Genomic DNA, 27,943 nt, shown 5'->3' with positions numbered 1-27,943 from the left:
TGGAGATGGTGCAACCAGATCTACAAGCAGTATTCAAGATTTGGGTGTAGTATAGATTTATACAGGGGCATTATATTTTCTGTCCTATTATCCATCACTTTCCTAAGAGTTCCTAACATTCTGTTAGCTTTTTTGACTGCCGCTGCACACTGAGTGTATGTTTTCAGAGAATTATCTACGACTCCAAGATCTCTTGCTTGAGTGGTAACAGATAATTTAGACACCATCATTTTCTATGCATCGTTGGGATTATGTTTTCCAATATGCATTAATTTACATTTACCAACAATGAATTTCATCTGCCATTTTGTTGCCCAGTCACCCAGTTTTGTGAGAACTCTTTGTAACTCTTCACAGTAAGCTTTGGATTTAACTATCCTGAATAATTTTATATCATCTGCAAACTTTGCAACCTTACTGTTTACCCCTTTCTCTAGATCCTTTATGAATATGTTGAACAGCACTGGTCTCAGTACAGACCCCTGGAGGACACCACGCTTTACCTCTCTCCATTCTCAAAACTGACCATTTATTCCTACCCTTTGTTTCCTATGTTTTAAGCAATTACTAATCCATGAGAGGACCTTCCCTCTTATCCCATAACTGTTTACTTTGCTTAAGAGCCTTTGGTGAGGAATATTCTCAAAGGCTTTCTGAAAGTCTAAATGCACTATATGCATGCGATCACCCTTGTCCATATGTTGAAAGAATTTGAAAGAATTTTAATAGATCGATGAGGCATGATTTCCTTTTAAAAAAAGCCATGTTGACTCCTTACCCCAACAAATCGTGCTCATCTGTGTCTGATCATTCTCTTCTTTACTATGGTTTCAACCAATTGCCTGATACTGAAGTTAGGTTTATGGCCTTTAATTGCTAAGGTAACCTCTGACACCTTTTAAAAAAAATGGACATCACATTAGTTATCCTCCAGTCATCTGCTATACAAGCTGATTTAAAAGATGGATTGCATATCGTAGTTAGTAGTTCTGCAATTTCATATTTGAGCTCCTTCTGAACTCTTGGATGAATACCATCTGGTCCTGGTAACTTATTACTGTTTAATTTATCAATCAGTTCCAAAATCTCCTGTACTGACACCTCAATCTGGGACAGTTCCTCAGATTTATCACCTAAAAAAAATAACGCTATCTTAGGAATCTCCCTCACATCCTCTGCAGTGAAGAGTGATGCAAAGAATTAATTTATTTTCCCTTCAATGACCTTATCTTCCTTCGATACTCCTTTAGAATCTGAGTGCCCGGAACTCTCAAATGAGGAAGTCCAAATTGAAGGGGCTGAGCACATCAAAAGATCAAGCTCTGAGACCTAAAAAGTTGTATGTCATTGTATAACAACATCTTATTTACTGTATTATAGGCATATAATTGAAAGCTGGGTACTGTCAATCATTTATTCAAGATCTGTTTAACAAGTCTTAGAATGCTCCATTAGACTATTTTATTTATTATGTTTTAGAATTCTAGAGCTCATAAAAGTGAAAGACTGGCAGCACTGACAAAAGCCAGGCATAATGCAGGCCAAAAATGTATATGTTATTGCATGCAATTCCGCCAATATACTGCTATTTGGGTTTACATTTTGGCCCCCGCTATTCTACTTTTTAGTCTCTTCAGAGAAAGATCAGAATTCATATTTAATTGCATTACATCACTCCAAATTGTAAAAAGATTTTTTGACGTGGAGAAGATTCCCAAAAGACTAGGCTGAAAGAACCAAACTCATTATACTTGTGACCTGAGCGAATCTGGAATCCAGGACTCTAGAGTAAAAGGACTGTAGAGTAAAAAGCTAGTACACTAATCATTTTGTTTATACAAAATTAAAGAATTGTTGATATACAAAAAACGTTTGGATATTATTCTCCTTTGATCATGAAAATACTTTGTGGCAGAATGATAAACTTACAAAGAGCTAACCATAAAGAAGTTCTAAAGGCCAAAAAGCTTTTCTAATTGTCTAACAGTGAATGAAGATCAGCATATTTAAAGTGCTAGGCAGGCTTTGCTACAAAGGAGCCCAAATGCTACTGTTAGGCCAGGTCTATATTAGAAACCTTTGCTGGTATACTAATGTTGATTAAGAGGGTAATTTTTATGATATTTCTATACTGTCAGAAGTTCCATTCCAGTTCCTTATTTGTGGCACCAGCTCCATATTCGAGGTTCTCAGTTCCGCATTCAAAGCCCTCAATTATTTTAAAATATATCAAAATTAAATTTTTAGAAATTTAATCAAATTAATGTGAAAAACTATTAACTAAATCAATTAAGGAACTTGATTTTGATTGGCCATTGTAAATGACAAAGTCAGTCTTGGGTCATCCCAAGTCACACATCCCCATGAGTGTTCAATAGTTATGAAGGAGCAAAGCCAAGTCACTCCCCGATCTGAAGCTTTGTTCATGTGCAATATGCTGTGAGATATCACACTCCTAGCCCAATTCCATATTGTAAAGGTGCTTTAAGAAGGAGCTGGATAAAATACTAGGTACTACAGGACTCTTTAATGTAGCAGAGAAAGGCAGAACAAGAACCTATGTCTGAAAGCTAAAGTAACATTCAAAATTAGAAATTAGATACCAATTTTTAACAATGAGGGTGATCAACTACTGGAACAAACCAAGAAAGGAAATGGTGTATTCTCCATCTCTTGATGTCTTCAAATCAAAAGTGGATGCTAGTCTAGAAGATATATTTTAATTAAACAATTTGTTATTAGGCTCAAATCAGGAGTAACAAGAAAAAAAAATTACTGGAATATACAGGAGGTCAAATTAGATGAACTCATGGTCCCATCTAGCCTGAATCTATAAAACCCTGCTACTGGCCTTTCTGCACACATGTGTGCATCAAAGTTCCCCCTGCCATGTGGATGTTTGGTGCAATAATTGCTTATGTCAGAATTACAGACTATAAAAACCTCCATATGGAAAGGCAGACAGCACCAATCAGCACTAACAGCGGCCACAATAGCTCCATTAATTATTCTTATTGTAATAAATACCTATTTCTTTACTTATTTTACAATTTCTGAGTCAAAGCGAACAAGTGCAATGGACTATGTCAAGTGAGTACACATTTTGTTATTAATGGTGAACCACGCATCTTACTCATTATACTTGCCATTAAGTCTGATCACTTAAAATTGATCCTCAACTATTTCCATCAGAGACACCTGTGCATCACAGCAAATTGAAAGAAAACAAGTTTCATTTTGGAGGGCACATCTCAAAGCATTAATATTTAAATTATATTCCAAATATTGATTAATTCAACAGAAGTAAAAATTATTTACATAAGCAATAGAGTGTATTAAAGCAAAGGAGTTGTTCTAGGTACAAAGTTGTTGGGACAACATACAACATTGAGAGCCATTTTGTATGTTTCCAAAAACTTGGTTAAACTGAGGCTGGCATTTCTATAATGGAATTTTGGAATTGAGAAGGAAAGAAGATAGATATATTCTAGCTAAAGACAGAGTTCTGCAAATTCCATTAAAGTGCACCAAGCCACATTGCTATGGTACAAGTCTCACTGCAACATTAAAAGACATTGGCTGGTTCACCTAACTAGCATACAGGAATAGGGTAGTATTCTTTTTAATTAGTTTGTAAGCACTCCAGTGGTGTTCACTGTTTTCTATATTTTAAATGCTATCAGAAACCACTCAGTGCAGCAGTATGCATTAAACTAGGCCTTGCATGTTTGCACATAGTTAATAAAAATGATGTGGGAGTCAAATGTGACCAAGCTGTGTCTTCATACTATTTTTGTTGTGCAATCGGCAAGACAACACTAATTATAATAAATGTTTTTATATTTGTAACATAATTAAACAAACTTAGATCAATTTAGCCATTTTCCTGTTCTTAATTGACCTAAGAAAACAAAGTTGTTATAGTCATCTTCATTTGTAACTATGATTCAAATTAGAGGATTGGGCCAAAAGAAATCTGATGAGGTTCAACAAGGACAAGTGCAGAGCCTTGCACTTAGGACAGAAGAATATCATGTACTGCTACAGACTGGGCACCAATTGGCTAGGCAGCAGTTCTGCAGAAAAGGACCCGGGGGTTACAGTAGATAAGAAGCCGGATATGAGTCAACAGTGTGCCCTTATTGCCAAGAAGGATAACAGCATATTGGGCTGCATTAGTAGAAGCATTGCTAGCAGATCGATGGAAGTGATTATTTCCCTCTATTCGGCACTAGTGAGGCCTCATTTTGGGTACTGTATCCAGTTTTGGGCCCCCCCACTACAAAAAGGATGTGGACAAATTGGAAAGAGTCCAGTGGAGGGCAACAAAATGATTAGGGGGCTAGAGCACTTGACTTATGAAGGAATGAGGCTGAGGGAACTAGGCTTGTTTAATCTGTAGAAGAGAAGAATGAGGGGGGATTTGATAGCAGCCTTTCACTACCTGAAAGGGGGTTTCAGGGAGGATGGAGCTAGGCTGTTCTCAGTGGTGGCAGATGACAGAACTAGGAGCAATGGTCTCAAGTTGCAGTGGGAGAAGTCTAGGTTGGATATTAGGAAACACTTTTTCACTAGGAGGTAGTGAAGTACTGGAACGGGTTACTTAGATAGGTGGTAGAATCTCTATCCTTAGAGGTTTTTAAGGTGCAACTTGACAAAGTCCTGGCTGGGATGATTTAGTTGGGGTTGACCCTGCTTTGAGCTGGGGATTGGACTAGATGACCTCCTGAGGTCCCTTCCAACCCTAATCTTCTATGATATCATTTCTGTGAAAATACTGCAGCTAGATTTGCAACAAATGCTTAAGTATTGCTTTTTGTTGATTTTTACATTTATATTGCATTTTTACTAACAAAGAAAACACGAAATAAAAAGTGGGATAATATATTTATTAGACCCAGAAATAAAGTTCACCTCTGGCAATGGAATATCCTCACATCTTCGTAATGAAATAATGGTCACAGTGATATATCACTTGGGGTGATCCAAAACATATTTTGGATCCTACCACCAATCAAAGCCCAGCTCCCTATTTAAACTCCAGGCAAAATATGGAAGTGGAGTGGGGGCCCTGTAAAATTAGAAAAGTCAAACAGGAGTTTTTAAACTAAGAGGTGGGGGAAAGCTGCCAGGTGCAGAGGAGCACACAGTTTGGAAGAGACATCCATTAGGAGAGGATTTATTAAAGGGGATACTCTATATCCTAGTAAAGAGGAGAGGATAGAAATTGATAAAGTACAGGGAGGAACTGAAGAGAAGCAGACAAATGAAAAAGAGTCCCATTCAATTACATCACATGGAGGCTGACAACTACATAATGATATATTTTATAAGTGCTTGTATACACATGCAATAAGCCTAAATACTAAGACAGGTGAACCAGAGTGCCTGGTATTAAATGAGGATATTAATATCATAGGTATCACAGAACCTTCATGGAACGATGATAATCAATGGGGACATGGTAATACCAGGGTACAAAATATATAGGCATGAGAGAATAGGTTGAACAGCTAGGAGAGTGGCTCTATAATATGTGAAAAACATCAGAGTCAAACATACTAAGAATCTTAAATTAATCAAACAGTACCATAGAAACTCTATGGATCAAAATTCCATGGCTGAATAATAAGAATATGGCAGAAGGAATATACTACCGACCACTTAACCAGGATGGTGATTGTGAAATGCTGAGGGAGTTAGAAAGGCTACTAAAACAGAAACCCCAATAATTATGGGAGTTAATCAACTATTCCAATATTGACTGGGAACATATCACCTCAGGACTGCAGGGATGCAGAGATTAAATTTCTAGACACCATTAATGACTGCTTCTTGGAACACAGTGCTGGAACCAACAAAGGGAGAGGCAATTCACCACATGTAGCATTTAACTTCAAAAATGGGAACTACACAAAAATGAGGAGGCTAGTTAAATGAAAATTAAAAGGAACAGTCACAAGAGTGAAATGCCTGCAAGCTGCATGGAAACTTTTTAAAAACACCGTGTAACCAGGAGGTGTGGTCTCCCTCGGAGATTGACGGCAAAGGAGAGCCAAACCCCCTCTGGGGTGGAGCCCAGAAGAACCACCCCACCTGACCAGAAGCAGAAAGGCAGGGCAGGAAGTATAAAAGGCAGGCCTTCCTGCTCAGTAAGGGGAAGGCGGCTGAGGAGAAGGGCATCTCTCCCTTGGTGCTGGGGCCTGGATCTGGACCAGACCATTACCCTGAGGAGAAGCTGGCAGAGCTGCCAACTGCCTAGGGCCCTGAGGGCCCGCCGGAGCTACCTGAGCCTGGTGAGCCAGAGGAGACCCCTGGACCTTGTGACCTGGAGGAACTGCCCTCCGCGCATGGCTCCGAAGAGTTCCCAGACCTGCCGTTGAGTGATGAGGCCGAAGGATTCTGAAACTTCCCTCGGGCAGAATATCCCAAGGAAAAGGGGAGTGACTCGGGGGACAAGGTACTCTAGGGAAAAATGGGAAGGAAGGATCCAGGGGATCCAGACACCCGTCTGGCTGCATTATGGCCTGTAGTCGACTCAGCATGTTTCGGCTAGAGCCCTGCTGACCCAGTGACGGGACAGCCCATAACTGCCAGGGCCCTGGGCTGGAACGCAGTGGAGTCAGGTGGGCCTGCGTCCCCTTCCCCGCTTCCTATCCCGACCTAGGGGTGATCACCCGCTAAGGGCCAAAGCCTGTTCCCTGCTGCCTGCCCCGCCCTGCCCTGCCTAAGGGCCAGGGCCTTAAACTGTTTGCTTGCCCTACTGAGGGCTAGAAACTTCCCCCTTTTGTTAGGCACCAGGAGGTGTGGCCTCCCTCGGACGTTGACAGCGAGGGAGGGCCGCCAGCCCTGCCCATGCAAGGGGATCTTTCCACACCATACTAAGGGCTCAAACTACACATATACCCCCTTCTGCCAAAGTAAAAGGACCAAACAAAATGCTGCCAGGGCTAAACAGAATAAAATAGGCAGTTAGAAACAAAAAATATACATTTTTAAAATTGTAAATCAAATCCTACCACAAAGTAGAAAGGAACAAACTCTGGCAAGTCAAGTGTACAAGTATGATTAAGCAGGCCAAAACACAATGTGAAGAGAAATAGACACAGAAACTGACAGCAAAAATGTTTTAAGTACATCAGAAGCAGGAATCCCACCAAACAACCAGTGGGGTCACTGGATGATCGAAGTGCTAAAGGAGCACTCAGTAAAGACAAGGTTATTGTGGAGAAGCCGAATGAATTGTTTGTATCGGTCTTCACTGCAGAGGATATCAGGGAAATTCCCAGATGTGAGCCATTCTTTTTAGGGGACAACTCTGAGGAACTCTCCTAGATAGAAGTGTCAGGAGAGTTGGTTTTTGAAAAAATTCATAAGTTAAGAACAGTAATAATTGGATCAGATGATATTCACACAAGCATTCTGAAGGAACTCAAATATGAAATTGCACAACTACTAACTGTGCTATGTGATTTATCGCTTAAATCAGCTTCTATACCAGATGACTGGCAGATAGCTAATGTGACACCAATTTTTTCAATGGGCTCCAGAGGCAATTACAGGCCAGTAAGCCTAACTTCAGAACTAAGCAAACTGCTTAAAACTTTAGTAAAGAATAGGCACATATATAAAAAATGATATGCTAAGAAAAGAGTTAACATGGTTTTTAAAAAAGGAAATAATGCCACATCAATCTATTAGAATTCTTGGAGGGGGGAGGGTCAACAAGCATGTGGACAAGGGTGATCCAATGGACTTAGCATACTTGGACTTTCAGAAAGCCTTTGAGAAGGTCCCTCGCCAAAGGCTCTCAAGCAAAATAGGCAGTCATGACATAAGAGGGAAGATGCTCTCCTGGATAACTGGTTAAAAGATAGGACACGAAGAGTAAGAATGAATAGTCAGTTTTCACAGTGGAGAGAGGTAAATAGCAGGGTCGCCCATGGATCTGTATTTGGACCAGTACTGTTCAACCTATTCATAAACTATCTTGAAAAAGGGATAAACAATGAGGTATCAAATTCTGCAGACAATCCTAACTTACTCAAGATAGTTAAGCCCAGAGCTGTCTGTGAAGAGTTACAAAAAGATCTCAAAAAATTGGGTGACTAGACAACAAAATGGCAGATGAAATTCAATATTGATAAATGCAAAGTAATGCACATTGGAAAATATAATCCCAACTATACATACAAAATGATGGGGTTTAAATTAGCTGTTACCACTCAAGAAAGAGATCTTGGAGCTATCGTGGATAGTTCTCTGAAAACATTTTCTCAGTGTGCAACAGCAGTCAAAAAAGCTAACACAACCATTAGGAAAGGGATAGATACAAAATATCATAATGCCACTATATAAATCCCTGGTACATATGCACTTTAAAACAATGCATGCAGTTTGGGTTGCTCCATCTTAAAAAAATATATTAGAATGGGAAAAAGTATAGAGAAGGGTACTGAAAATGATTAGGAGGATGGAACAGCTTCCACATGAGGAGAGATTAAAAAGATGAGACTGTTCATCTTAGAAAAGAGATGACTAAGGGGGATATGGTAGAGGTCTATAAAATAATGAATGGTGTGAAGAAAGTGAATAGGGAAGTATTATTTACCCCATCACATAACACAAGAACTAGGCGTTACCCAAAGAAATTAATAGGCAGGAGGTTTAAAACAAACATAAGTAAGTACTTTTTCTCACACACACAGTCAACCTGTGGAACTCTTTGCTAAGGGAGTTGAGAAAGCCAAAAATATAAGTGGGTTCAAAGAAGAATTAAATAAGTTAATTGAAGATAGGTCCATCAAGGGCTATTAGCCAAGATGGTCAGAGTGTGTCTAAACCTCAGACTGCTAGAATCTGGGGTTGGATGACAAGGGAGGAATCACTTGATAAATTGCCCTGTTCTGTTTATTGCCTCTGAAGCATCTGGAACTGGCCACTGTTGGGAAACAGGGTGCTTGGCTAGATGTACCATTGGTCTGATTCGGTATGGCCATTCTTATGCTGAAAGGAAGCATATTACATAGGAACAAAGCTTTGGGGCAGCAAGTAGCATGTCCCGGCTCTTTCAGAACAGTCTGACAGTCATAGCAATGCGTCATTTTGAGAGATCTGAGATGAATTTTCTCACATACCACAAGTCAAACCTTAGTTTCTTATTCAGACTTCATATGCAAAATGCAAGTCGAGTGATGGCATAACAAATGGCAGCATACTGCTCAAAAATGAAACTTTGGGTCACCAAGTGAAAGGTCCATGCTCCTTCAGAATAATCTGATGGTTGCAAGGACCTGTCACTTGTGGTTACCCAAGGCTTATTTTGTCATGTACAGTCAGTCAAATCCCAGTTCTTTATTCAAGCCCTAAGCACAATATGGAAGTGGGGTGGGGCCATCACATCTCACAGCATATTGCTCAAGAACGAATCTTTAGTTTGGTGAGTGGCTTGTCCCACCTACTTCAGAAGAGTATAACTGTCATAGGGACTTATCATCTGGGGTGACCCAAGACCTATTTTTCACATACAACCAGTCAAAACCCAGCTCCTTATATGATTAATTGTTAGTAATTTAATTTTTATCACGTTCAATAACGAAATGTAATCTTACATAGATATATATTTTAAATAATTTTGGCCTTTGAATAAGGAACTGGAAACCACAAATAAGAAGCTGGTACCATGAATAAAGAGCAGGGAATAACGAACTAAGTTCAGTCTTTTAACTAGTATACAAGCAAACCTTTTCTAGTGTAGATTAGCCTTTACACACCTGCTAAATCACAGAAGTCACACAATAAAACCTGATTTCTTATGCTTTCTCTGCTTGCTGGTGAATTCCTGTTGTGAGCCAAAGGTCACTGCTGCTTCAGCTGAAGAGATCATACATTTCTCACCCCAAGTCCATGAGACACAAATATCCTATTGGCCCACTCAACAAAGCTGGATATCCTAATTCTTCCAAACAACACATGGGGCCAAGGTCTGCTGTCAGTTGTACCCATGCAACTTCACCAAAGTCAATGCTTGGACTTGCAGCATTTGTTCCTCATTCTGCTTTTGGACAGAAAGGACGTCCTCACAGAAGAGGTAGAGGTCTAGTGCACAAACCCACTGATTTTGGGAATTATGCCTGAAACCAGTGCCTCTCAATCCATCTTCCACTACACACTCCTTGAGAATGTGGCTTCTAGATCCATGCTCCCATAAAACCCCCTTAATGTCAGGTACACCCCCTAAGACTCTCTTCAGTGGAGGTTACAACCAGCAAGGGGAAAGTAACAAGTTAAGGAACTCACAGATCCAGGGCTAAATGTGCACCCAAGTCTTTAATGAAGACCACAATGAGAAGGGTCCAGGAGAATTTGTTATACTAAATCTGGAACCTTGATAACTACATAATAGCCTTGTTTAGCTCCACTAAAACCCATAAAGATTTCAAGTGCCATTATTCCAATCAGTGCTGGCACGGAATGGCAGCGTTGACAACTTCACTTGTGAAAATGCATTCTCAAGAGTCACTTGAGAGAAGGCATCTGAGATACTGTAGAACTGCATATGGCAGAATCATAATGTGTTAATAATGCAGTTTTTAAAAACTAATATAGCAAAAGTTGTCCATCTAGATAATAAGTTAATTTGTAAAATGTAATGTTACCAATGCTATTTTTTCCCAAATAATCTTGGTTGGAAAAAGATTTTCTTGAAACCAAAGACAACAAAAAACAGACTAGCGTTAACTCCTATCCACTGAAGTGCTAGGATTCATGGTCATAAGCAGGAGATTGACTTTCCTATATGCTCACTCAGTATTTTGTCATCTATATCTGTTATAGGCCTCATCCTGCAATGTGATGCATGCAGACAGGCCTTAAATGATTTAAGTTCCCAGATCACATTTTCTTGGGGAGATGTTATGATACAACAACGAATCTTGAGATCCTTAGCTACAGTAGATAATCTTTTAATATATCTTTTCCATTTCCATTCTGTTTCATATCCTGAGTGACACTATCATTTTGATGCAAGTACTACTACATACACATGCTTTATTACTTTTGTTTTTCCAGTTTGTTTCTCCATGATACATGACACGTTTGAATCACAGAATTACTTATTCAATACTCTTAGTAATTTAGGCCCCAAACATACACTCAAATCCATTACCAAAGATGCCCATGCCCGTGTTTTTTAGAACAGCTAGTTTTGCTTTTGCATCACTTTAGTCTTCATTTAAATGTGCCATTAAGTCATGTAAGATATAAAAATAGTAATATTACAAACATGCAGAAAAATAAACATATTTATGTCAATTTTTAAAGCATTTACCAACAGTTACTACACAAGTCCAGAGATGCCACAGCTTTTCCTTTGCTGAAAATGGGAAATGACTAGTATTTGCGTGGTATCTACAGGCCCAAACTAACATTTAATAGCAACTATTGTATTTTATTTATTTACATTTATAAGACACAAGCAATTATCAAGTTTGTTGCTATGTACAAAAGTATATGATTTCAGTACTTTTCACCAGAAGCAGAAAAGAGCTAAACACCAACTGATCCTCCTGCCCACGCCTAAGCAAAAACCTGATGTAAGTGATGGGCCTTGCACTAAATTCACACTCTTGGCTCTGCTAGGGAAGTGAATTCCAGACTCAAGGGCCTTCTTCTGAAAGTAACCTGCAACTAGAAGACCAGATATTTCAATTTGAGGACTATTAGTTTAAGCACCTCAGCTGATGTTATATGAATCTGTGGTATAAAAGGAGAGAAGCAGTTTCTCAGATAACCAGGACCCACATCATACAAGGCTTTATAGACCAAAAGCCAATGCTTTATTGCATCTAAAAGCAGAAAAGAATTATTTTACATGTTACCTATAACTCCCACCACCAAGCAGATGGACAGCCATTTTCCACTCCAGCTGTAATTTCCAAAGGGCATAAGATAACTGAAACAAAGGGAGCCACCATACAAAACACAAACCATACACATGCCAGGATGATCAGAAGCTGAGCTATGTGGTGAGAGGCTGTTTTCTGGGGTCTGAATGCATACATAATGGGGTGGCTGTTGTTTTGGTGGAAGTGTGTGTGTCTGGACACTTCTGGCTCACAGACAGAAAACAGACACTGTAAGAAGCACTTGCAGTATGACCCTGAGAGAAATCCATGAGAGGAGGATTTGGGGGGCAGTGCGTTGGCTGGAAAGAGGCTTGGAACTGTGAGCAACAGGTGTTTGAGTCCTGCTGTGTTCATGACATGGCAAAACATGACTTCACATACATTCTTAGAAAATAAACAGGATTCCATTAAAGAAATACTAGTTATCAATTTTTCCTCCTAACAACCTACCCACAAGATCCTGAATACTGAGTAACTATAAAGAAGAGGTAACAATTTCCATATGCAGTACATTGCAGTAGACTAGCCTAACATTAACAAAGGGCAGGAATCACTCTGACAAAGGCCAGATCTGTGAGAAATGATTGCAATCGTTTTACTATAAACAGATGAGAAAATATTTGGTCACCTATGCCATTTTGATTCTAAGTGCCATCAGGATCCACAATGCGCTCCCGAATTACAGACTTCTTAGATAAAAACAGAAAACCTCCTCAATAATGGTAACAGTAACCACCTCTGCTGCACCTTCCGGTGCCTTTCAACAACCCACTAGAATTATCCCTTTCTTGTCTGGACTCTCATGCCACTCTAACATAAACCCCAATCTAGGCCAGGCAATGGAAGAGCAGAGAGACAGAGCATCATTCAAATTTGATGAAAATGAGAAACAGAGGTGCATGTTGACAGCACACTGATAGCAACTCAGCCCAAGTTATCTCAGGGTTCCCCCAATGGCTTTGCATACACATTGCTGAAGAGCGGTAACAAAATACCCCAGCAGAAACCCAGGTAAGAGATTCCAAAGGAAGAGGACAGAGGTTGGTTTTGGACAACTGACGTATCTTTGGAAAGAAATAACTGAAAACTCCTTCGTGACACTGTCCACCTTAGGACAACAAGGAGCTGCAGCACAGTCAATAAAACAATCATAGCAAATTATACAAAAAAAAAAAACCTGCTGACATATCTAAAAGAGTTAGCTCGGTCATCTGGCTTTTGTCCATTGCTTGGAGATCATCAACCAAAGCAATTAGTACATACCCTTATCTAAAGGCAGACAGAAAGGGAGTGAGGAAATCTAAGGTTATCAAATACAATAAAAAAAGTTTCCTTGCTACCACCTTCTCAATCTCCCCTAAAAACGGAAGAGCAGAGACAATGGTAACTGGCAAGCTTACCAGTCCTCTGAATTTGCATCTCAACCAAAGAATATGGTCCTAGAGCACAGGAAAGCTGACAATGGACCTAATACGTTTTGATTTTTTCAGAACAATCTAGGAGTTTCCAAAAGAAGGCAACCAGATATTACAAAGCTGACAATCTTCTTTTATTAGCAGTAGGGTACAATTTCAGATACACTGATCACTTTGAAAAAGTAAATATTTTTCCATTTACCACACTATGGTATCAGATGCTGCAGTATTTTCCTATACTTAGCGTGTTAAAGAACTGTGAAACATCCAATACCGCACTAAATGTTGCAAATGTTGCCCTTTCAATGGCACACACTGCAGTTGTGGCCATTTATATGCTTACTTTCAGCTTTCAAACTGTGCTTCTTCAACTCCTTAATAGCCAGTACTTTTTGCCTCAAAAGTCTGCAGAGTAATTAAAAAAAACCCAACAACTTGGTGACTACTTTTTCTGGAGATTTACCTTCACACACAGTATTTCAGCTCCTCTCTCATCCTCTCACACTAGCAAAGGAACTAGCTTGTTCACTTTCTTTACAACTTCATTAAACCCTATCTACTGAAATACCTCTCCTTTGTTCACATTTATTAAAACAGAATGAAACAATATATTTTATAAGATTATTATTATGACTGTAGAATCAGATTGTCCCATACTGTGCATTCTGTTTAGTGTCTAGAAGCCAAATCCTATATGTCTTACTCCGTAATAACTCTCAATGAACTTAATGACCAAGTAAGGAGTGCAGCATTTGACTTATAGTATTTTAATTAAAACTTCACCATCTATTCCTAGTAATCATTAACAAAGGACTTGCATAAATATAATCCAATTGTTATTCTTTCTATCCTTTAATATGTTTTGAACCTAAGAGATATGGATACAGGAAACATCCCAAATTCAGTATAAAGAGCTGGGGCAGGTTTATAAAGAGAGAAAGTTGGTGATAAGAGGGGGTGGCAGGTAGGAACTCTGCAGTCACTCCCTAGAGAAGAGCAGGGTTGGTTAGGTATAAGAAGAGTTGTAGGCAGAGAATAGGCCCTGGGATCCTGCCTGAGACTATAGACTCTGGCAAAAAGCCAGCACGGGGAAGTAGTCACAGGAGAGGAGGAAGCTCCACTGGTAACCCAGAGGTGGGCAAGAAGATAGGAAAGAGCCCAGGGACATAGCAACAAGTTCGGAGCTTGAGCAGACCGTAGCAGCTGAGCATAGGGTCCCTGGGCTCAAACCCTAAGTAGTGGGCAGGCCTGGGTTATCCTGCCAACCACTGGGAAAGTGGCACAGACTGGGAAGTGGATTCGAAGACTATTTGAGATGTCAGAGAGACCACATGGCCAGTGGGCCTTTGTTACCTGGAAGGGGAGGACTACAGTGACCTGGTTGGAAAGCCACAGAGGGAGTAACCTGAGACCAGAGAGAGAGAGACCATGGAGCAAGCAACCAAAGGAGCGGGCGTCAGACTGGTTGACAACTAATCCCCAGCCAAACCACAAGAAGGCACCCCATTGGGCGTAGTAAACCTCTGACAGCAACTTATTTACAAGTATATAAATAGCTGCAGCATTACTCCAAAGCCACTGAAAAAAAAAACAAAATGGCATCACATAAGAACAGTGGTACATCATAGCTTATTACCCACACTATAGCTGAATGAGTCAAATGTAAGTGGAGATCTTGACATTTGCTAGTCAGCTTAATCAGATACCCTGTAGTTTCCTGTAGTACGGGTACCAGTGTTCTGCTACTCACAGCACATCAGGTCTATTTACATATCCTATGAGATGAGATGAGATGAGATGAACATATAAGTCATATTGCATCTGGTGAAACTGGGGGTCTGGAACTACATAATCTGACACTATGTAAAAGAAGGCGATTTAATGAAAAATATGTATTAAAGTCACGGTGGCTGGGCAACCGAGATAAAGTAGTTCTGGTGACAGGTTCCTGACCATCTTTAATTATAATCCCTCTATATCAAATTATAGTGACTTTATTCTCCTTACTACCAGGTATCACTTCAAATTAATTTATGACATTTCTGTTTTTAAAAAGCAGGTCAAGTGTTCAGAAAAAATATTTGAAAGCACTGAAAGGCTTCAAACAGAAATTGTTTCAGCAGAAAGCCTGAGAAATATTTTATAATTAACAAACTGTATAAAAGGTAAATTTTGTTAAGTGTTTTGCATTTTGCTGCAAAGTAGAGGCAATAACCATGAGAAAAGTTGATTCCCCTGAGAAATCATAATTTACATTAAACCACAGACTTCAAACTCCCAGCCTGCAGACCAGGAGGAACCCACCTGGTATTCATCTGTCTCCTGACACCAGTTTGAAATTCTGCAAAATTAGAAGTTTTATTTTAAAAGAGAGTTTTAAGCTTTTTCCTGATTATGGTGATATATTTCTGAATGTGAACCAATGTACTGCTTTTTTCCTCACCATGCAGACAGACAGGCGGAAACAAATTCTCTGAAAGGCTTTATCTGTCCATATTAATATCAAGAAGGGGATAACTCTTCAGCCTAATAATATTTAAATGTCAACATTGTTAAGTATTTCACAGCTAATAATTTCAGCAGTCACATCCAGCTAAATTGCACATTTATTATGGTTGGATATAATGGACAGGGGATGGGACAGAAAAGCCTACTTTTCTTTTTAAATGTATAAAGCTAAAAACAGTACAGGCCTGCAAAGCCATCCTCTCTCATACTCGGCCCACCATTCACTTGAATTTCTTGTCCATGGACTAAAAGAGGGTTGAAGGTGAAGTAGAGAAAAAAAAAGTCACAGCTGGGCTTCCCCATCTTTGTTGCAGAGGCTGAAATGAGAGGCCTAACCAGCAAGCTGAAAGGAGGCAATCAAGAAAAATAACTCTGCTAGATTTCCACACCAAAAGGAAGGGGAGCAAAGTCTTATTTCTTCCTGCCGTTCTGCCCTCCAGATGCTAGGAGCTGCTGTTTACAACTACTGAGCACCAACCAACAGCTATTACCCTGATTCCCTCATTTTCACTGCTCTCAGTTCTGGTTGCTCCCTGACTTAGTGCAGCAGAGCAGAACTGTGAGGAAGGCATAAAAAGCAGCTGAAGACAGAAGCAGCATGGAGACCACTGGTTAGGCATCTTGGGAATGGGAGAAGAACTTCTGCTGAAATCCACTACCACCATCACCATCCTTATGGAAAGGTCCTACAGAACTAAATAGAATGTGATAAGATTTCTGCAGGATTTTTAAAATCAACCTGTAGAATGTGATGATCTTATCCCTGCTATAGAATTGTATAGGATGGTTCCATAGCCAAGATGGATGTTATTCTGTTGGTGTTTAGAATAATTAATATATAAACTGAGCTGGGTGACTTTTTTGAGGGGGGGAGGGGGGGAATAGTTTGCTGAAAAATGCAGTTTCTGTCAGCCCAAAACTATTTATAAATTTGCGTCAAATTAGCTGAAAACCAAAACAAACAAAAAATCAAAATGTTTCAATACCATTGAAACAAAACGTTTCAACCTGACCTGAAACTTATTTCAATTTTGGCATTTTGACAAAAACAAAGGACTACATTCACAAAACGCCGGGGGGGGGGAGGGGGGGAAACGGACGGACGGACGGACTATAGACTCATTTCTCACTCTTCCTCTGGCCTAATAATTATTCATCATTATTATGAACGACTATGAATTGTCACTGTGAAGGACAATCAATAGTCATCATCAAGCCACAGAGAGAGCAAGAATGAGAATGACTTTATAGCCTGGTGATTAGGCCATTTACTTAGGATGTAGGAGACCCAAGTTCATGTCCCTGTTCCAGTTATTACTTAACTAATTATTCACAGTGAAACAGGTTTAACAGGAGAGACTCACACTAGTGTATACCATAGTCCAGTGGTTAGGATACTCTCCTACAATGAGATAGAATCGAATTCAAATTCTTTATCCTCATCAGGCAGAGGGGAAATTGAATCAGGGTCTCCTACAACCCAGAAAAGTATCCTGTTCACTGGGCTAAGGGTTATAAGGTTATATACCTCCTCCTCTTCTCTCAGATGGCATTTTATGAATCTGTTCCTTTTTGTCAGCGTGCCAGAAATCTAAATGAAAAATTTCAGGTTAGGTCAAAACGCAACTTTTCATTTCAACCCCACTTCAATTTTTTGATTTGCCAGAAAAAACGTTTTCTGTTAAACCAGAAATGAAACTTTGTTTTATTGTTCAGAATTGCCAGCCAAGTGAAAAATCCATTATTCACTCTTCGGCGCATGTTCTGTGGTAAGAATGGAGTACAAGCAGCAGGAAATAGGAAAAGCCAGTAGGAGAAGAAACTGGGAGCAGCTAGAGGTAGGTAAGAAACTCACATACAAATAATCTCCACCCCTGGAAAGTATAGACAGAAAAGAAAAAGAGAGAAGTGTGAAGAAAGAGTCAGACCTAGAGGAGCCCCAAAATATATATTTTATATATATATATAAAAAATAGTAGAAGGAAGGAGGATAAAAACTCTAAGAAAGATGAGGAGAGAAACACGTATGAATTCAAAAGTAATTTTGTCTGAAGAAGCACTGCAGAATCAGTATTTTATTTGCAACTCGTCCTAATTTTAATCCATACAGAGCCAGATCCAACATCCACTGAAGTCAGAGGAAAGACTATCATTAACTTCAACAGGCACTGGATTAGGACACAAAGAGGAATATTTTCAATACCAGCACTATGTCATACCAAGAAGTAGCAGACATTCAATTAAATTTTCTTCTGTGTATCTCTGCACTCCAGACAAGGTAAAACTTCAAAAACTATAATTTCTAAATGGAAAGATTGTTACAAATGAAAACACTTAAAGACTTAAAGTATACCTTTCTATGGTATTCTCTGAATGCACTGCTTAATACAGTGGTTTCCAAACGGTGGCATGCGTACCACCATTGGTATGCAGGCCACCTCCCAATGATATGCGTCACCTGCTGTTAGGGAGTTGGCCAGGAGCTGCTACAGCGCTGGCCCCACCCCTTCTCTCCTGCCCCTACAGATGGTGATGTTTTATATTGGTGGTATGCAACATGGTATAGTTTGGGAACCAATGGCTTAATACATCAAACCATACCTAGTATTTAGCTTGGATCCTGTTAAAGATATGTAGGGATAAAGTATTGTTTTACTTACCGAGTGTCTCTAATAAGAGGTGTGTTTCCCAGTTTAAAACAGGATTTTTCACCTCCACAAGATGCCCATCTCAGAGAAAAGCTTTCTGTTAGATCAAAACCTGTGAAATGTGATATACTTATTTAGCCTATTGTTTGTTTAATGCAATTTTAAAAACTGGGGAAAGTATTGATTTTTAGCATGCTTGGTGCTTTTCTAGTCTATAAACTGACAGGCTATTTCAAATCCCAATGCTTCAGGTCACAGAAATTTCCAGGTTCCATTTTCTCATAAAAGGGGGTATGAAATTCCTCAAATTCCCTCAGCATTTGACTTTTCAACCTCTGGGGAATGCATTGGCTGTTTTCTTTTACCATCTGAACTAATGAGAATAACTATGCAGCAGATCTACAGTAACTTTGAGAAGTGAATGTTAAATCCAGACTAATTTTAACAAGCAAGAATGGAAAAAAAAAACACACTTGTGTACAGAACTTAAACCAGAAAATTACAGAAAGAATGTATTCTAATTTTAATAAAAATGCTTTTTCTAAAATTAAAGATAGCTTTCATTTAAAAATGTTGTTTGTCTCTATACAGTTAAAGGCAGCTTCAATGAGGCCAGGATATCACCCAAAATTTGTTTTAGATACTCTTATCTTTTGTGTTAAAGAAATCACTTACCTGAAACATCAAGATTTTCTTTGTACATCTGTCTAAGCTGATGTCCATCTGGTCTCATTATAGGACACACTGTAACTACAAAAGAATGCAGTATAACAGCTCCCATCAAACACTAGCAAATAAAAAATGAATCAGACATAAAACTATGTATCATCATGCCAGTGATTATAGAATTGCAAGGCAACATGGACAGAGTTCAATTTTCAGTGTAAGTAGATTACTATTAATGTTCCTTCTTGTTTCTTTATATTTAGGATGATGAAATAAACCCAACTACACTATTAAAACAACAGTAAGTACATTTTAGTGTTCAAAGTATTATCTTAAGATGTAATCATGTTTTAGTTCAATTGTCTGTGATTAAAAGCACATATTAACTATACAACCACTATGTGAAATAATATTAAATTCTTACAACTTTTTTTTCCAATTAAGAATACCATAAAATCCAATAACATATGCCAGTGTGTGTGGGGGGGGGGGGGACGGGGGGGGGGGTAATTGTGTATACAGTAAACTTTGAAAAAAGAAGATTTTACAGCAGACACTATAATGAAAATACAACAATAGGAGCTGAAAGCATACAATAGATTACCCCAGCAATAGTTAAATGTTATTTGCAGTGTAGAAAATACTAATCTCAAAATGTGGGTTAATAAAGACATTGTCATACTTTATAAATGATGAATATCTCATTGCTTATCTCTTTAAACAGCTGTTACAAATTAGGCAGCTTTGCATTAGGGATTGTTTTAAGTATGAGTTAATGTGTTTGTTTCTAGTAAACAAGCACAGTATTCTAATATGGTACACATGCAAAGGATAAGTCTAACAGACCAGTTACATTTAACAGCTGAGACCATAATAAAATAGGGTAAATTAGTTCAACAATTTGAGGAATTATATTAAAAGCTAAGTTTTAAGTAATTATCTTTTTTACTAGCTTGTCTCTAATAAATAGTTAATTATTAGGCTCTATATATGGAACCCTACATTTCCAAAATCTAATATCAGTGATCCTTAACCCAACATTTCATCGTGATGCAGCAGCTTTATGCTTCAGTAAAGAGACACACACACACATTTTCAAGAAGTGGATAAACAATAAGGTCAATTTTATGCATGTTAAAGCAGGGCTATATCTTTTTACCAAACTCATGCAAATAGTCCCATTGAAGTCTATTAAGGCTACTAGATGGAAGGAAATCAGGCTTTGGTCCAGATACTCTGTAGGCATGCAATCCTGTCTTGAGTTGAAGTGTGACGTGCCCAAAAAAGATTGCCAAAATAAGCCTGAGGTTTCAGCAATGGAGGACAAGAAGCTTTCCAGTGTGTCTGTTCACTGAAAAGAGAGGAGGAATGACCTAGCACTAACCTAGAAATAATGTATATTTAAAGGATTTCCAAATATGTTGGAGACTGAAAGTTGACCCGGAAAATGGTTACACTTGTAAATGTAAAATGCCTGCAATTCAACACTGACTCTGTAATAATGCAGGAAGTCTATTCTTCACCAAAAATCTTTAATTTTACTAAATGTATTACAGTATCACATCTTTACAATTAGCATAAAAGTGCTAATTTGAAGTAATCAGTGAATTTATAGCTGGAAGATATAATTTAGATCATTTTTATTACCTCACAAAAGTATTAATGAAACCAATGTCATCTTTACTTGAGAAATGTTTAAACACAGATTGGGTGAAGGAAGTAATATGCAAGAACCATCTGATTCTGTCAAACACCCTGTGTTTTTGTCTAAACTGCAGCCCACAATTAGAAAGCAAGGTAACTTATGGGCAGATTTGTTTCAAATATATCTATTAATAGGTATGTATGAAGACATAGATATTATCTTTACTTCTAACTACAAAAGAACAGGAAGAATAATTCACATTAGAGACAATTTTTTTCCCAGGAGAAGATGCAAAATTGTAACAGTCTTTGTGTTTATATGTAATCTTTCATCAGATTCCTAGTTTGCAATACAAGCTCATTCTCAGATTTATTTACTGTGTAGCGAGTTATCTATTATCATGTACTTATTGTACTTCCAATACTCTGGTGGAAATATACGCTCTAGAGCCCAGAGGTATGTTCACATCAGATAATTTTTATCCCTGAACTGACAGTCAGAAAATGGATAGGCCTGATTCTGCTCTCATTTACATCAATATAAATCTACAATAACTCTGTGGCAATGAATGGAGTTACTCTGGATTCACACCAGCATAACTCTTGCCCAGCAGATTTAATTTACACCAGGGCTGGATGGCTGAGGATCAGGGAGCCTTACCTTGCTCTTCCTGGCCCCTCTCTATGAAGTCCAAGTGAAGAATCAAGCCCTAATTTCTCCGTTATTCCTGCTGACTGAAGTTGTTCTCAGATGTCTAAGACCATGTAATGCACTGTGGGTGTATTTTTATCAATGGCATAAACAGTCACAACAAAAAGCACAGCATACTAAGGCCACATAAATGCTACTTTGCTGATTGTATTCTGTATACCCACAAAAATTGAAAGAACTACTGCAATTCTTCTTCTACCTTATGCCAAAAATGACCCCATCACCTCAATGGTATATTTTCCTAGACAGTTGAGCCAAGAGATTTGAATATTAAAACCAATAGCTTCCCATGCATATTCTTTTTCATACAAGGAGCTGGCAGCCCTCAGTTTTATAAATTGATACGTCTTTTCTTCAGCTATGTTTTATAGTGAGAAAGGAACCGTCCAGCAGGATTTTTAACTATTGCTGACGATCCAGGCCCTTGCATATGCCACTTTTGTCAGGGATTAAAAAGGACAGTTTAGAAAGCTAAATTAGAAGAGAAGCCTACATAAAGACAACGATCAGGAAAACAAGAGAATTCTTATCATTCAGCAAGGACATAGAAACTGATTCACTACTCAGTTACATTACACCAGTGTAAAAGTAACGGAGTCGAGTATTGCTTTGTGTCTAGTTTTAACTTCATGATTTCCATTAAAAGTAAATAGTAGTGGCAAAGCTACCCTGAAAAAAACATTGAAAATGTATACATACACACAATTCATGAGACTACCCATCTACAGAATGAGTATAGAACATAAATTATAGAAATTCATGAGTTCTGCTTATTGAGTTTAGTCTTGTAAATCAATACAATTGTTTCAACTCTCCAAAAAAATCTATATACTACATGTATATACATTATTAATCTCACATATGAATCAGATAAAACCTGAAACTTTAATGCAAGTGTAAGATAAATTAACTTTCTAATGACATACAGCACAAACTTCAACTCCACGAATCTATAGAGTTGCGTCTACACTGCAAACTACAGGTGATACTCCCTGCTGGCATATATGTACTAGCAGTAGCTTGATGAGACCTAGCACGTGCCAAATAGTAGCACAGCCAGGACAGCACAGGCAGCGGCAGCACCAGCATGGCTTAGCTGTGAGAAGTATGTACCCACTAGTTCAGGTGGGTTTCTACTTGGCACAGCTAAATCATGCCACCACTGCCACTTCCCCTGCTACTGTGGCTATACTACTATTTATACTCACACTAGCCCTCAGTGAGATACTGTGAGTATGTGTACCCAAGCTGGGGAATCACACCCCTAGTTCCTAGTGTAGATATAGCCTAAGAGTTCGAGTGTGGCAGTTTATACATTCAGAATGTTTAATGTATGAATCAGTTCACTACAGCATTAATATTTTTATCTAATAGTCATATATTGTGTTCTATAATGAGGCATTTCCCATATCAGTCTTTAAAAACTGCTTTGGAGTGCACCCCTGAAATTATTAGTGGTGTTTGAGTCAAAATTTTGATCTAGAGCCAACATTTTTCATAAAACACTTTATGTCAAAGACAGTGGAAAATCAACAGGTATTCCAGTATTGTTTGCCCAGAACCTTTCAGATGCCATATTTGCCACAGGTCAGACAATAAAGCTTAGCAGCCCATGTACAAAAAGGTACTCATAGCAAAAAGTTGGATAAGACAACAATCAGAATGAGGCAGAACTATTAACATTTAAACAGAAGTTAGAAATGATCACATTATGGAACTGAGTCTACTCTAATATTCTAGAAAGTTCTAATGTGAAAACACATGCCCCCAATAATAAAAAAACTAGTTAATTCAACATTTAAAGAATTAAAACAATTAGGAGAAAACTTTTTCTCGGTATATTTAGGTTTAACACATGGCTGTGGAGAACTTCACGATCTTCACTGTGATAACCGTATTCTCTCCCTTAGATTTATTATATTTTATTTTAGAAGTAATCACTTCCCCCCAGTAAATTGTGAGTACACCAGAAGTTCTGCACAAACAAAAACTGAAGGGATCATTGCGAATCATATAGATGTCAGCACACTCAATGGGGCCTAAGGAAGCCTGCTCCAAGCAGGCCCAGCGTAATCTGTCACACTCTTCAACATCTCCTCTTTTCAGCACTGCCATTTCTTTAATTACATTTACTAATTAAATGAAGTCATTCCCAAAGCACATTCAGAATACCAACTGGAAAACAAATCTCTCCCTTTACCATTCTAATCCACACATATAGTTTACCTTTTCTTTTGTATGAATGATTTAATTCCTTTATAATTAAGGTGAAGTGGGAACTCTCCTTGCATTTCAAAGCTTTCTCCAAAGAAATAGTAGCACAATTAGACTATATTTCAAGGGTTGTCAGGGTCCTGACGCAACATAGTATGTAACTTGTACAGAAGCAAACTTTGTTAGTACAGCATAGCTTAAGTTGCAAGATGTGTAGGGGCAAATGGCAAAATACAAACAGCGAAACAGAACAACCAAAAATGTGTCACTGAAAGAAAGGGCTGTCACACAAGAATCTTGAGGGAAAGAAGCAGAGGCAAGAGGACCATCCAGGATGAACTGACCTTGGAAAGGGAATAAGGGAGCCACTTGGATTGAATGGAAGAAGAAAAATCTTAAAGAGTTTAGATATTTCTCTCTCCTTTCATGTGTTCCGGCCATCTCCCATGGCTTAAACAGTCTTCTATGACTGGCTTACATTTAACTGAAAAGCCTTTTACCTGAGAAGAGGGAGTTGCACTCCCCGTTTTGGTTTCAAGTGTATTTAATTTAAGTTGTACATATATTCATGTTGATCATTTGAGAGTCTTCTGCAGTCACATATTTCCAGTCTTTTTAAAATGTTCCTTCCTCAACCCTCCAACTGAGGTAACTGGATGTGTACACCAACTACACTCCTTCAAATGGCAAGAGGGGATTATAGCAGGGTTATTAGAGGATGTTTACCCTCACTCCTCCCAAGGGCTGAGAATAATATACATACAAAGCTCTTAGCTTTTGCTCTCTAGAAGTTCAAGAGAGAGTTTAGAACCTAAACTAAGTTTCCCCACAGTGGACTACCTGTACTCTATGACCCAATCATAAGTATCACTATTACTTATTGTTTGTATTCTAGTAGCACTTAAAGGCCTTAATCAGGATTGGAATCCCATTGGGGAAGGCGGCCTGATTTTCAGAAGTGCTGAGAACCCACAATTGCTCTTGTCTTCAACTGGATTTCTGGGGGGTAGGCATCTCTGAAAATGTAGTCCTCATTGTTTATCTTTATCTTTCTTTTAAAAAAACAAACAAAAAAACTTTTGTATTGGTTATTTTAGGCAAGCTGCCAGGAATTCAGATGTGGGTAGTGTCTCTGCCAATCCCAGGAAACTGATAAGTCATTATTGGATGCAATATCATACCATATAGTCCCATTTACAAGTACACAAGTGATTTATTTCTCAGAGATGGTGGGTTATAATGAGAGAGAATACAGAAAAGGGACTGGGACAAGAGATGGGGAGAAGGACATTGTTTTAGAGAAGAAAGCTAGATAAGAGACAGATGGCAAGGGGGAGCAGAGAAAGGAGGGGGGAATCATAGAAGTAATAAGACATGCACCAAACTTTACTATGACAATTTTGCTATAATATTATATCTCTTTCCCATCTCCTGTGTCTATTTAGGGGCTAGGAGCTGCCTTATTCTACCTCTGTAAGGTGCCTGACATGCTTTTGGGGCTCTTAAATTCTTTCTTCCAATTAAAACACAGAATCAATTAAGCAAAATTGTATTGATACAGTGCTAGATACTTCAAGCCCAGAACTAGACTCTTTTTGGATATGTAAGGTAAAAAAACAGAAAGTATCAGAGGAGTACACCGCAAAACTGAAAATGGTAAACCTGCTTCCAAAAATATATTCTTCTTTGTGTACAGGAAACACAAACACTGCCTTTAGATACATCTGATATGGACTTCTTCAAAGGGAGATGTTAAAACCGATTGAACTTCTGTAACGTCATATACTTATATGGTCTATTTACTTTCTATATCATTATTATTTATTATTTGTTGAGCTTTCTCAGTACTGAGACTTATTGTCAGCCTTTTGTCTGTTTGACTGGCTAGAAAAAAAGAGAAGTACCTGTCTTGTCAATGAGTGCCATATAAGTTGAGACAGGAAGGAGGAAGAGAATTGCCATCCAAAGCCAAACTATGAAGAATCCAATGTGCTTCATCTCCCCTTGGACACATGTGAATAAATGACCACAAATCTGAAACAGAAAATACTCACAATAGGAACAATATCTTCTTATTCTCCCTTCCCCAGTCCCCCACCAAAAACCCCACAAGGAAGAATTTCTTAATTGTAAAGAAAAGAGAAAGGCATTGATTGTACACAATGTATATCATTTATATGTGTTAAAGAGGCTCTGAAAAAGTTTGCAGACTAATTTGAACTTAGAATTGGGGAATAAATATGTTTCCTTGGTACTTTTTTAGTTTCATGAGCAATTCGTTTTCAGTAGTGCTAACTCAGATATTATTTAAAAAGCCACTTAATTATCATTTAATTAGAATGACTAGTTTCTTTTTTTCCTTCGAGATTTTGTTTTAGATATTTTAACTGTTTTGTGGCATAATTCTGTAGAATGACTGCTGAAGTAGTCATCACATCAAATGAAGAAAACATATTCCTTTATATAGTCTTTTATTTAAAAGCAAAGTTGTTAAATATGGCATTTTTCTTCCTTGCAAAACATGCAAGTGTCTAGGGCAGCCAGATCTAAGTTTGCAGTTTAAATTTTATTTTAAAAAATTATTAAGCTTGTCCAACAAAATATCTTTGTCTTCTGAATACAATACTGGGCTTCTTCTAAACCAATTACAACTAACAGGAGAGTATGGATTACAAAGCACAGTAAAATGCCAAAATAAAATATTATTCATTATTTTCTTAGAGAAAGCAAGATGTAGTCTTATATGAAGATGAACTGAAGAAAAAAATACAGCTGGTATGTCTGATCTGAAAATGTCATCTTTATGATTATTTTTGTGTTGAATTATTTTCATCTTCAGTTATTCTGTCAGTCAGCAGTATAGACAGTAACACAAAATGAATGTATGTCAAATGAACATCATGGTGTAAGTTCCTGCACCTGCTTTACAAGGAGACTTCAATAAGGCACTAGAGCTGAAAGCCAGTGGCTCTCAAATCCTGAAAAGCTCTTGCAAATTAAATAACACTGTTACCAATTACTAATGCCTATCTCACTCACCCTGCCTCCAGTATCTCTGTATGTTGATTCATTGCTAGTTTATTACTTCAGACGATTATCAGTCACTTTTACAATCAACATGCCAGAACTTAACAGCAAGATTTGACTTGAGTTTATGACGGTCCATACTGTAACACCACCCATTTTGGAATTTTAGTTTCTCTGATTAATTTTGATTTGTTTTACAGGCAGTAAAACACAATGATACCAACTAACAGGCACTGAGATAACTGGGCAGCAGAAGGGGGGAGATGGGCAGATCCTTAATTCCTCTGCATATGAACTCGCACGAGCTGTTAGAGCAGTGTGGGAAAGCCAGAGCTCCAGGGAGGGGCCAAGGCCTGACTTTGTGCTGGTCAGAGTTTGCCCGAAGCAGCACCAGTAGGCTCTTGACTCCCAGCAGCAGCTGCTCTCCTGCCGTCTTAGCAAACTCCTGCCCAGCTCTAAGCGTCAGAAACTCCCAGCCACCGCTGCCCCCCGAGTCACAACCCCCGCTCCCCGCCTCTCTAGTCGGAAGCCCTGGTCCCCAGCTGCCCAATTCCCCCCTCCCCAGGGCTGGGGCGCTGAGCCTCTGAGTCCTGCCCAGCCAGCCAGGCGGAGACGCGCCAAAGCCTCTGGGGAGCGTGACACTTCCGCAGCTCCAGCTCACCACTGCAAGAGCCGCCAGCGCACAGCAGAGAAAGCAGCGAAGCTGGGGGCGGAGGACTCTAGCCCTAGCGCAGCCCGTGCGCCTCCCCATGGCCACATCCCTGCAAGAGAGGTGAGCGCGGGGTGAGGGGGAGCCCTTAGCTCGAGGCCTGTGTGTGCAGCACCCGCCGACGGGCAATCCCACGGCGCGCGTGGGCGCAGCTCTCCAAGAGATTGCCACTAGGCGAGTGAGTGCAAACGGCCGGCCCCGCGCTTTTCGGTGCAGAGCAGAGCCCTTCCTGGTGTCCCGCCGGCAGAGCGTAGCGCCATTCGCTGGGGCTGATGCCCGGCGCCCCACGGGAAAGGGCCAAGGTGATTTGCATTGATCCTCCTAACCGGCTTTTCCGCTGGGAAATTGTACCTCCTGCGAAGCCGGTATGAGGCGGGGCCACGAGCGAAGCTGCAGCAAAACTCAGATCAAACTTAGGAGAAAACTAAGCGAGAATAAAAGGCAGGTGGGGTAGGGCTGGGAGGGACAGTGGTGCCTGCTGCCTCCAGGTAGGA

The 27,943-nt window shown here is 39.1% G+C and overlaps 1 protein-coding gene across 1 annotated transcript in view; it reads right to left on the bottom strand.

The window, feature by feature from the left end:
- COL19A1 (collagen type XIX alpha 1 chain) overlaps window positions 1-27,725 on the bottom strand; it is a 258,669-nt gene extending 230,944 nt beyond the window's left edge. The window contains exons 1-4 of the mRNA XM_067562524.1: window positions 27,402-27,725; window positions 25,618-25,747; window positions 19,153-19,227; window positions 18,490-18,589 (exon numbers count right to left, since the gene is read on the bottom strand). Coding sequence (XP_067418625.1) covers window positions 18,490-18,589; window positions 19,153-19,227; window positions 25,618-25,747; window positions 27,402-27,491 — 395 coding nt within the window. The 5' untranslated portion in view covers window positions 27,492-27,725. The remainder of the gene's footprint in view (window positions 1-18,489; window positions 18,590-19,152; window positions 19,228-25,617; window positions 25,748-27,401) is intronic.
- Between the last annotated feature and the right edge of the window lie 218 nt (window positions 27,726-27,943).

The sequence above is a fragment of the Emydura macquarii genome, unplaced genomic scaffold (assembly GCF_026122565.2).
Source record: "Emydura macquarii macquarii isolate MOO-44397 ecotype Brisbane River unplaced genomic scaffold, CSIRO-AGI_Emac_v2 contig_2437, whole genome shotgun sequence".
NCBI lineage: Eukaryota > Metazoa > Chordata > Testudines > Chelidae > Emydura > Emydura macquarii.
This window is presented reverse-complemented; position numbering and strand designations above follow the sequence as displayed.